This window comes from Chenopodium quinoa, unplaced genomic scaffold (assembly GCF_001683475.1).
Source record: "Chenopodium quinoa cultivar QQ74 unplaced genomic scaffold, ASM168347v1, whole genome shotgun sequence".
Lineage (NCBI taxonomy): Eukaryota > Viridiplantae > Streptophyta > Magnoliopsida > Caryophyllales > Amaranthaceae > Chenopodium > Chenopodium quinoa.
The window spans coordinates 726,151-738,971 of NW_018745026.1; the positions used below are offsets into that span (position 1 = coordinate 726,151).

The following is a 12,821-nucleotide window of genomic DNA, read 5'->3' on the forward strand; positions in this document are numbered from 1 at the left end:
AAGCGATAATTAAACTAGTTCTTTTAGCAAGTATTGAAGATTAAACATTCTTTCCAATTGTATAAATATGGAGGTAATCTTTCCTTCAACTTGTACAATTGTCTCCTTGACTTTATCTTTAATTAATGGAAATCATTTGCATTTTGTGTCATATGTTCGTCTATTCGTTTCTTCAGCAATCTAACTTGTTTAACATCTTTGAGGATAACTTCTTTACTATTTTGTTGTGTTATGTTAGTGAGGTTATCAATCTTTTAAAACCAGTAACAATAGGGGTAGTCCCATAATACTCTAGAACAAGATAGAGTATTTGACTCGTCGGTAAAGAACAGATGCTCGGGGATGAAACAGTCACATATTTCAATCTTAGTAAGGCATTTTCATGATGTAGCATTCACATGGTTTATAGTGATCGTGTAGACAACACGACTAATTATAGTTTAGCTTTTAATAATGTTCCTTAGTCTATGTGTTAAGCTCATGTCCAAAAAAGAAAAAAAAAATGAAAATATATAGCTTTACAATAAGCTAAGGTTAGTAGGACTCGGACACCAGTATTCTGGATTATGACATATAAATCTCACTATCATTGTGACAACATAAGATATTAGAACAACATGAATCCAATCCCAAATTAGCAATTACGTTTATATAATAATTATCAGTGATAGTAATTAATTGTTTTAAGAACAACTCATTGCCGTCAAATTTTTGGTTATTATGGCATAATCTCATATAACCACTCAGAAATTGGTCCCTACGTTTTTCTACCAATTGTAGTTTAATTTTTTCCTATCTCTATATAATAAACTATCAATTGACGATGTTTAATTAAATTGGCATTAATTATATTCAATGTTTTTACTCTTGAATATGTACATAACTTGATCAGAATAGATGCATTTATGAGAATCATACTACAAATAGGTCCTTCACAAATATCTTGAGTGAATTGATTATATAGATTGTTTGTGTACAATATATTTCTCAATCTCATGTAGAGGTATTCTTGCAAACAACTATTAGCATTGATGGCCCCTCCCAACTCCTTCGATTTCGTGTTTTGATTTATGTCTTGTTATCTCAATGTGGGCGTCTTCTTTAATAGATACTTATTTAAATCGTTATAGATACTAAAATATAACATATAGATATATTTTGACAAAAGATACTACTAACATATACGACATAGGAAGATGATGATGAAAAAATAAATAAATAAAACAGGATCAAGAACTATCAACCATTAATGACAATGAGACTTTTTACGAACTACAAGTCAGATGTATTGCTTTTTTTTTTTTTTGAATAGAGTCAGATGTATTGCTTAGTGGATAAAAGTTTGGAGAAATGGGGGAAATGAAAATTCCTAGAAATTTACAGTTCGCAACTTAGGCCTTGTTTGGTTTGATGTAAAATGTTTTCATGGAAAATGAATTTTTCATTTTTTTTTCCCATTTTCCTTTGTTTGGTTTGTTAAGGAGTGGAAAACAATTTTTCAAGAGTGGAAAATTTCATCCTTAATGATGGAAAACATTTTCCTTCTAAAAACAAGGGAAGTCATATTTTCCTCTCTCCTCCTTACCTCTTTTTTTACTTCTCTCTCATTCATCCTTACATTTCCACTCTTATTTTTTATTTTTCTTGGACTTTTCTTGTATGCAACCAAACAAAGAAAAACTAATTTGCAATTGTGTTTTTCCTTGAAAATATGTTTTCCATGAAAACTAATTTTCCATTGAAAATGTTTTACATTAAACCAAACGGGGCCTTAGCTTGCATAAAATGTTGGAATTTATTTCGTGGAAATTTACTTCCTATATTGTTGTTATCAATGTATATGTACACAGAAGCTTTTGTTAACACAGAGATATGACGTTAAGATAAGAATGAAAGATTAGACACAAAGTATATAATAATTTTTGAATGAATTAATAACATGAAAGCACACAATACATATTTAATTATGTCATATGAACTTAACTTAATAATTTTAGCTTATTCTCATATAGAAGTAGTTTGCAAACATTAATGGCCATCAAACTTAGAAACTATTATGCTTCGTCAAATGAAAATGACATTGCTATGTAGTGTGATAAGTTTTAATTCGTTATGACAAGGAAAATATCCTATTTATTGATAACCTAGTATTGAAAAAAAGACCTAACTTTAATACAACTTTGATTGACAATTTTAACAAACAAATTGACACTTTAGAAAATGAAGCTACAAAATACAAACTATATCCAAAAAAAAAAAAAAAAAAAAAAAAAAAAAAAAGAAAGAAAGAAAGAAAGAAAATGACTACATAATTTAAATTGATTTGTGATAAAGTGACATCTAGTTACATTGGAACCGAATATAATATTATGTTACAAATAGAGAAAATGAATTACTCCACCTGAATGTTTCTTAGTACACATCTAAGCTAACCAAGCTAGCCATAACTACATCTCCAATCTTATAAATCTATCTAACTTTTCGTTTGAGATTGCTTATAAAAGATTGTCTTATTAAAGTCTTACAATATATATATATATATATATATATATATATATATATATATATATATATATATATATATATATATATATATATATATATATATATAACTTTTCATTTGAGATTGCTTTTAAAAGATTGTCTTATTAAAGTCTTACAAAATATATATATATATATGAGTCTTACAAAATATATATATATATATATATATACATATATATATATAAATAAAAAATAAAAAATAAAAATTGTCTTATTTTAAAAAAAAAAACTGCCTATGATCTCCGATCTTATAAACTGCCTAACTTTTCTTTTCGCAATGTATGTCTACGGTGCCTTTCAAGACACTTGTTAATCAAGTTTCAGACTCCTTCAAGCCGTGGTTTACGTCAAGGATACCTTTTGTTATTATATACACTATACACCTGTTTTTATTCTGCATGGATATTTTGTTTGTGATGTTCTCGAGGGCTGAAAATTCTCAAAAACTGAAGTTTTTCATTGACTTCCCTTTAAAAAAAAATGAAATCAATCAATAACTATATAGTAAAAGACACATCGACAATGATACGTGTTAATTTCTAGTGTGTCTTTAATTTTTTTTTTTTTTAAAAAAAAAAACCCTTTTATAAAACTTCTATATTATACTTCCTCCGCGTTTTTAGTTGACACATTTCTATTATCACGCTTGTCAACACATATTTTTAACGATTAATATCTCTAATTATCAACATTATAAAATTATAAAAAGTGGATATTAATAAAATATACATTGAAAAGATTCAAACAAGATCCCGCATGAATATATTTCATCGTATTTATAAACCACAAAAGCAAGTCAAGGCGTGTTATGTGAATAGTGTAAAGTCAAACTAACGGTGTCAACTTAAAAGACGGAGGAAGTAGTAAATTATTTTGTACAAGGAACCAAGAAGAAGGCAGAAGGTTTTAATCCTTTGTGTATGTTGATTGATGATATTTGTACTCTCTCTCAATGTTTTGCTAGTTTTTATGTTTCTCATGTTAAGTGGACTGATAATACTCTAGCTCACCATGTTGCTAGGTGGGACTCAAGAGGTTGTAATGAAATTATTTGCTTAGATCCTTTTCCGCAAAGTCTCTTAACTTTGGCGGAAATTGATCTATTTTTTTTTAATGAAATCCCACAGGTGTTTCCTCAAAAGAAATATATATATATATATATATATATATATATATATATATATATATATATATATATATATATATATATATATATATATATATATATATACAATAATAATTGTCACAATTAACTGTATAAAATAAGTAAAGATCTTCTACGTTCTATAGATAGATATGCAACTACTATATGTATGTGTTTTGGCAACATATAATTACTTTAAAAAAACGCAATCTTTGAGAATTTTTTTTTTTATAATATACTCCCTCCGTTGATAGTTATGTGCAACTTTGAAGGGCATTACGGATACCAAGGCAAAAGATGGAGGCAAAGATTAGAGGGAGTAAAGTGACTTAATTAATAGGAGTGGAGAGAGAAAGTTGGTCCCTCCCCTCACTTGCAAATATGGAGGGGAAATCATATTGTTTTGGTGGGGTTTGTTTCCCCCACACCCCCCCCCCACCCCACCCCAATTTTTAACAAAAAATTTGAATTTGGGAATTTAAAAGTTCCCTCTAACTTTTTTTTTAAAAAAAAGAAGTTAAACTTCCTAAATTTCTGATCATCATTTCAGCATTTATGAGGCTTATAAATAGCAGCCTCCAATATTCATGAAGCATTCTGTGCTTCACAATAAATACACAATCATGTTTGTTCAAAAGATTGTTCAAAATAGCCAAAAGTTAGCACTAATTACACACCTTTAGCCCACATTAAACCCAAAAAATTACTCCTAATCTAAAATTAGTGCTACACATAATTAGTCTTCATATCATCATTGCATCATCTTTAGGGCAGCATCATCTAATAAAAAACCTTCATCAGCCCACCCCCTCACCATCTACAGCAATCTGCAAGTTCAAACAGCAAACAGAAGACATGACAGACATAGATGAAGACCCTTTTTTCGACATGATGACTTAATTACAGAAGAAGAAATGGCAGATTTGTACTATGAGTATGAAGAACAGATACAAGATGCTGACTTTGAGGGGTACAACTCAGACAATGAGAACATGCAAGAAGAGAAAGAAGAAGAACAGTCAAGCATAAACAACAACAATCAAACTCAGCAAGATGAAATTCAAGCATCATTGTTTGAAGAAGGGACTCTCCAACCAAACAGAAAACAGCTCAACATGCATCAAAAGAGGGAGATAGTTGATGCAATGCTTGTGAAAATGCAAGATGGTAACTTACCAAGAGGCTACAAGGTGGAAGTAGCAATCAAATTCAAGGTTCACAAATCAACAATCACAAGAATTTTCACTGATATAAAAAAGCAGTTGGCAGAAGGGAATTTGATTGATGTCAAGTCCAAAAAGATAGGCAGGACAGGTCCAAAGCCAAGGGAATTTTCTGATGAATTCCTACAGTCAGTCCCACTGCACTTAAGGCAGACAGAAAGATCATATGCTGCAACACTCAATATTTCACATGTAACTCTTCATTATTTGAAGAAAAAGGGGATCGAAGAATCAGAACACACACAGCAAGCAGTAAGCCAGCACTGACTTCATATCACAAGGTTGCAAGAATGAAGTGGGTTTTGTCTCACATAAACCCAATCCAAGGTAATGAGAACCCCACATTTGATGACATGAAGTATGCAATCGACATTGATGAGAAATGGTTTTATCTCAACCCAGATAAAAGGAGATTATATCTACTACCAAGTGAGGAAGATCCTTATATGGCTCAACAATCAAGAAGGTTCAAATTAAAAGCTATGTTCATGGCCATTATAAAGAAACCTCTTTATGGGAGAAATGGGGAACTCCTACATGATGGGAAGTATGGGATATTCCCATTCACACAGAAAGAAAGGGCAAAGAAGTCAAGTAAAAACAGACCAGGTGGCACAATGGTTACAAAACCACTTCAAAATGTGAACAGAGAGGCAATAAGAGACATGTTAATTAACAAAGTCATCCCAGCGGTAGTGGAAAAATGGCTAGAAAGTTTGCCCAAAAATGTGGTCATTCAGTGGGATAATGCAAGGCCACATCAAATACCAAGAGATGAAGAGTTCATTGCAGCAACACAAGCACATGGATTCAACATTGAGTTTGTTTTCCAACCAGCACAATCACCAGATTTGAATGTGTTGGACTTAGGTCTGTTCAGATCAATTCAGTCTTTGCAATATCAGTCTTTCCCAAAGAATGTAGATGAGCTTGTTGAAAAGGTTATTGAGTATTATAATAATTTCAAACCAGAAGTAAAAAAGTACATTTGGGTGACTTTACAAAGCTGTATGATCAAAATACTCAAGGCAAAGGGAGGAAACAAGTACAAAATCCCACATATGAACAAGAAAAAGTTGGAGAATCTTGGCATTCTACCAAATCAGATTGAAGTGGATAGAAGTATAGTTTTGGAAGCTGTGGAATACTTGAACACTATGTTCAGGCCAGCACCCCAGGGAAATCATGAAGCAGAAACAGAAGACACGGAGGTAGATGCAGACTAGTTACAAAGAGACACAGAAGACAACCAAACACTGCCACACATAACCACTTAGGAGTCAACAATGCTAGGTTTAATTTCTCCTTTGTTTAGTTTTTTTTTTTTTTTGGTACCAATTAATAGGTGGTTAGGTGTATTTTGTATGTAGGTAATTGAAACAAACATCAAAGGAAGTGATGGTTTAGTTCTAGTGCACATGTAACAAGCTTTTTGTAGCCATACTTTAAAGTTAATGAAATGGCCAAAAGTACTTAATTAAATTAATCCATCATGAGATCTTTTTTTTTATATACACAACTCTTCAAACATGGTTACCTCAACATCAATCACTATATAGTGATTGGTGGAGCAAGACCTATATTCAAAAAGTGTTTCATAGGAGTCCTTTTATCATTTGGATTCCATTACAACACTACAGTCAATTAAAAGGGGGGACTCAACAATATCCACAACAACCAGCATATAAAGGGAACTCCATTACATAATGTTCTTTCCTATATGATCATTGAGAACATGTTACACACAACAACCAAAAAAACCAACTCAACAAACCATCATTAAGGCTCATCATTCAACAATCAAATTCCCATAAGCCAAAAGCCATGATTACAACATTAACCAATCATTATCCAAGCAAGTAGAACATGTAGCATAAATTAATCAAATCCATGATAAACAGAACCAAACCAGAACATCCACCAAAAATTAATCTAACACAGAAGGCTACCAAACCAGAACATCAACCAATCATTATCCAAGGAAGAAGCCAACCAAACCAGAACATCCACCAGTAATTAATCCAACAGTCCCAATACTCAACAACAACAAACATAAGTATGAACATAAACAGGACTCACAAAAGGCAGCCATCCAAGATCACAACAGAACGGAACCAGCATAAACAAATCAAATCCAAGAGCAGAACAGAACTTGCATAAACAAATCAAGTCACAAGCATACACAAACATCACATAAAAGGGACTCAATAACAAAAATTAAACAATTCAAGTTAGGGTTAGAAATCGTTATGAGTGCAGCTACTCAAAGGGTTGAACCGAAGGGTTCATCCGCCTCGATCACATAGCACTTCACAACAAGAACAGAACAAGAGGGCTCTTCTGGTTTCTTGGCTAGAGGTTCCTCATCAGGCTCCTCATCAGAAGACAACTCAATCAACTCGTGGTTAGGGAGGCCACGCATCCTTCTCAGAGCAACACGCGTGGCCTTCTTTGTAGCCCTAACTCTTGGGGGTCGCCTTTCCCTCTTAGATCTAGGTTTTGTTGGGACCACAGAACTTCCCTCACCACTCTCAGTAACCAGATCCACAGCCATCTCAGAGAAATCAAGCGATTTACAGCGGGACTCACCTTCACCCTCCTCCTTCTTCGCTCTTTCTTCCTCGTCAATACTTTTTAGAACTTGACCAAGGGCTCTGTAAGTGTACAAAGTACAGTAGGGACCCGTCTCACTGGACTTGTAAAATTGACGAGGGAAAGGAGATCCAACCTCAAAGTAGTGGATGAGGTTTTGGATCAAATTCTCCTCTCCCTTGTCGTCTATGGTCATGTAAGAATCCTTTAAAGGATCCAAGTTCACCATTGTTATGGGGGACTTTGTTTGATAAAGATTGAAGAAGAGAAGAGTAGATCTGGAGAGAAGAAGTGAGAAAATCGCAAGAACAGAGGAGAGAGAAAAACCCAGAAGATGAACTAGGGTTCATCTTAAGAAGTCCCTAGAAAATATAGAGAGAACCAACCATCAGAATTTAATTTTGGTGGTTGGAAATGTAAGTAAATGAGGAGAGAAGGGGGGAAATGGGTACATAAAAGGAGGGAATCATTAGATTAGGAGAATCTGATTAGTCTTAGGTTAATTAGATTAGGTTATAATAAGGGTAATAATTAACAAAATAAAAATTTTAAGTAAGGGCAATATAGTAATTTTCACCTTTTTTTTTACTAAAAATAGAAAGAAAATGGAAAGTTGCACATAACCTCGATAATCTCGAAATGGCAAAAGTTGCACATAACTATTAACGGAGGTAGTATAATCTTCATAAACTTGACAGAATAATTACTAGATTAGGGGGGGGGGAAGCCTATATATATAATTTATATATACTTCTTTTATTAATCCGAAGTAGTAAAAAATATAAAGGATACATCAATTTTGTCTTTGAAAACTTAAAATTACCCATATGATCAAAAACCACTACAAGAAAAAGCGTTTTTAGCAATCAATATTACCGACAGGCGTCAAGTCGGTAAAATGAAATATTAGCGAATGGTTTTAAAAACGGTCGTGAATTACCGATCGTTTTAAAAAAGAGTCATTCGACATAATTTTAAAGTACTCATTGGACTAAAGTACTAAGTCGAGACCCAATTGGGAGATGTTTCAGCTTATATTCCTACTAATGTTATTTCCATTACAGATGGACAAATATTCTTATCCGCCGATCTATTCAATGCTAGAATCAGGTCGGCTATTAATGTGGTTATTTCTGGTTTTCGAGTAGGATCCGCCACTCAAATTAAAGCCATGAAAAAAAAAGTAACTGGTAAATTAAAACTGGAACTGGCACAATTTGCCGAATTAGAAGCTTTTGCCAATTTGCTTCTAATCTTGATAAAGCTACTCGGAATCAGTTGGCAAGGGGGCAACGATTACGTGAATTGCTCAAACAACCCCAATCCGCCCTTCTCACGGTCAAAGAGCAGTGACTATCTATACCGGTACGAACGGTTATCTTGATCATTAGAACTTGAGCAAGTAAGGAAACACCTAGTCGAATTACATACTTATGTAAAAACGAATAAACCGGAGTTACAAGAAATCATATCTTCTACAAAGACATTTACAGAGGAAACACTAAACAACGTTTTCACGTGATATTCAACATTTAAATTTTTGTATGAATAAGAAGAAAATAACTACTAGTATATTTTAGTAAAAATTTGTTGACAGTTATTTTAAAAAAATTTAATTAAATTAAACGTTAATTTATTAATGAAAATTAAAATATATCGCCCATGACATAGGAACTGACCTAGTTTCTTAAATTATAAACAACCCCCCCTAATCCTAATACTACGTTATCTGACAACAATCGTCCTGCTTTCTTTCGGAGATAGCTTTGTATTTTGAAGGTGTTGAACCACCTTATTGGGCTTATTCTAGTCCAATCCAAAGTTAGATGGGTGAAGAATTTGTACCACTGTGTTGATACTGTTGAAACTTGTCTATCTCTATGATGTTTTTCAATAGTATTAATTTATTTAGCTGCTGCTTTCTACCAAAAAATAAAATGTATATATGTCCAAATACTTCGGCAAAATTAATGGCAGCATGTAGCTTTTATCGGTCGGCTAGTGAGAAGCTGTGGGGCGTGTTTGACAAAACATAGCTGTTAAGGTATCTGTTAGCTATGTGGGTAGCTTTTAGCTGTCAATAAACTGTTAACTATGAAGATAGATAATTTAGGTATGAGTATTCGGTAAAGTAGCGGTTGACTAGCTTTTACATATAAAAATCAATATTTTATTTTTAAAACTATAGATTAAATTTTTAATAGCTATCTCAAAAGATACATGTAACTTCAAAAGCTAATACTTTAACTTTTCATAAAAGCTACATCCACCACTTTTGTTAAGCAGTGGATTGACCCCAATCAAACCACTAAAAACTACTCAAACGCTAGTGTTGAAGTAATGGGTAGAATTTAGCTGTAAAAGTAACGTTTGATAATATGAGCGTTTCGCAAAAGTAGCGGCGATTGCAATATTAAATTACATTAAAATTCTTACACATTGTTTGAATAAAGTAATCAAATTTGTCAAACGCTACTCGCTACTATGAAACGCTACTGTTTTTAACGTTTTAGAAAAGCTACCCAAATGCTACATCTACCACTAAGCTAATCGCTATCCAAACCACTACCTTCAAAAACACTCTTATGTTTTCCTAGTGGGGTTTAGACTTGATCAAAATGCTAATTCACTACCTCAAATGCTAACGCCAAATATAACCTAATTATTATACAATTTAATTAATTACAAGTACCCAACTATTCTTTGGACAATTTAAAGTGCCATAAAATAAGGGACGCGATCATATATTACTCGTATAAGTTAAGTACTTTATCTAGTCCAAGTTCTTCATAATAAAGCGTCCAAGCATTTTTGCACTGCTCTAGGATGATTAAGGTCAGTCACACGTGTATTAAAGCTCATAAATCAAAAAAGATTTTACTTTAGTCAATTATTTACATTTTTTAATTTACCTATGCTAATTGAATATTTCAATCATTGCAAAATGCTTTCTCGTTAATTCATTAAAGCAAATTACTTTCTTAATTATTATTACAAGATCATCTACTAAAGATGCAAAAGTTGATCTCTGCTGTAAATCTAAATTAAGATCGAGCAATCAAATGAATTACTTTAATAAGGTATCTTCATGCTTAATTCTTCAAACTACCAAAAAATAATCAAACTAGAAGATCTACCAGGATTTCGATCTTGCACACACACGCGTAATTATACACATAATCTTGTTTATACATACAATAAATCACTTTTTCTAGCTAATCAAAGCATAACAATGGTCCTAAAGTAGTAGTTTTTTTCAAAAGAAGAGAAGTATATAAAATAATAATACAAATGGGTGGGCTCTAGTTACCAAGGTTATGAGCTAATTAAACATAATTAAGGGAGGTTCTTAGAAGGAAAAGATCGTTAATTCGCCTCGTGATTAGTTGCACTAATCATGAATACCATCATGCTTATTATCATTATTATGATTTGATTAGTTTCGGGGCGTAACTAAATTAATAACATGGTTAGCATGCAGCCATGCATGTGCATTAGTACATATAGATATCATTGCACATTATAGTACTTGAGGTACTCTTAAGCCTTTATTCTAAAAGTCTTGAGTTTTCAAATCAAATGACCCACATTATCAATTTGCTATCTGCTAACAACGAAGCTTCAGCTATATGCTACTACCCAAATTTATTTCTGTATAAGTGCGTTATTTAATTTATACAATTGTTCTTAAACAAGTGCATCACTTTTTTAATAGAAATATTTTTCTATATTTTAGATTATATCTCTCGTCTAATTGTGGTTGTTATGTTATTATTTATCTCTTCTTTTTTCCATATGATCCAAATTTACATATGAATTCCATTTATGTGCAAATTGAATAAAATATTCGATTATATCAATGTAGGTACTCGTATTATTTTTCAACCTAATCCACTTGTACAATAATGTACTTAATTTGTTCTTGTATTAAATGTGTACACCATATTAGTATAGTAGTATGGCAGGTCTTTTATTATGTTGCATGCGTTTTAGGAAAATTTGGCATTAATTAGAAGTGTCCTTTATTGTGACATGACTTGTTGATCCAGATGCATTGTTTAATTTGACATATGAGCAATCTAGTCTCCTCAAGTTCAATTCCAAGAATCATCATATATGCATCATAGTCTCGTTAGAAAATTGTTTTTTTTTTTATTTTTTGAAATTAAGTGAACAAGAACAGTGTTGTGTTTGAAATTGCTAAAATAAAAACGAAGATCATATGACTTTTTTCAAAAAAAAATCAATTATCATGTCCATATGATTTGGTTGTATACAATCTTACCTTTTTCTTGAATTAGACTTCACAATAAAGGGGTTGTTCTGATTAACTAAACTGAGCTGAACTGAACTGATTGGAGCTAAATTGAATTGAACTGAATTGTTTATGAGGGAAGGAAATTAAAAAATAATCTGGGCTGAACTGAAATGAAATTAAGCTGCAGATAATATGCTCAGAGTTATCCATGTTTACATGCAATTTCTTTCCCAAAATCATATAACTAGGGTCTCTAAATGTATTTTAAGTATAATATTCATTAGTGCTCAACAATGTCAATTCGTGCTTCTTTTTACATAAACTGTGACATAGTATCCTTTATTTGCTATAATGTAACGAGCACATCATTAAACATAATAACGTGTATTGTTAATTCATTATCACACAAATCGTATCAAATTAACACTAATAGCGCGATTTATTGTCAGTTTTATCATCGTAGCCCCATCCTTACACGTCTTTAGTGGTGGTTATGATAAGAATTAATTAAAATGACAAGTACATTATAATAATTTCATCTGGAACTAACGATCAATCCCCTGCAACAAATTGTATTCATCACCTCAAACTTGTGGGGCAAAAGGCAGGCCCTGTTGGAACTGTTTTGAGCTAGCAATCCAACCATTATTGGACCAAAATTGGTTGGAAGCTCCCAAACCTTGTGTTTTGTACCATGAATATGAGGTTTTAATTCATTTGCCATTATGTTTTTTCAAACCGACGACTAAAATACTATACATGAAGATAATGATGTAGACAAAATTCAATTTATTGTACTGTCGTAATTACCACGTGCCAACATTTACTAGCATACAGTTAACATCTACTCCCTCCGTCCCAAAAAGAACGACCCATTTGGATTGATTACGCGGGTATTAAGGAAGTTAAGTAAAAAGAAGTAAAAATATATTGGAAAGATAAATTTACATGGGGTTTGTAAAAAAAATAGAGAGAAAAAGTAATAAAATAACATGGAAAATCAAATTTTTATATGGGGAAGCTAATTTTGCACAAATATTGTAGCAAATTGGTGGGTGTT

At 32.2% G+C, this 12,821-nt stretch overlaps 1 protein-coding gene across 1 annotated transcript; it reads left to right on the forward strand.

The window, feature by feature from the left end:
- Positions 1–5,201: 5,201 nt before the first annotated feature.
- LOC110709050 lies at positions 5,202–6,137 on the forward strand. The gene has a single exon (XM_021887259.1). The coding sequence runs from the start codon at positions 5,202–5,204 to the stop codon at positions 6,135–6,137; it is 936 nt and encodes a 311-aa protein (XP_021742951.1).
- The last annotated feature ends 6,684 nt before the right edge of the window (positions 6,138–12,821 follow it).

Bases quoted from the DNA above. Each gene is read 5' to 3' on its own strand.
- LOC110709050 (XM_021887259.1), top strand. From the start codon at position 5,202: ATGAAGTGGGTTTTGTCTCACATAAACCCAATCCAAGGTAATGAGAAC.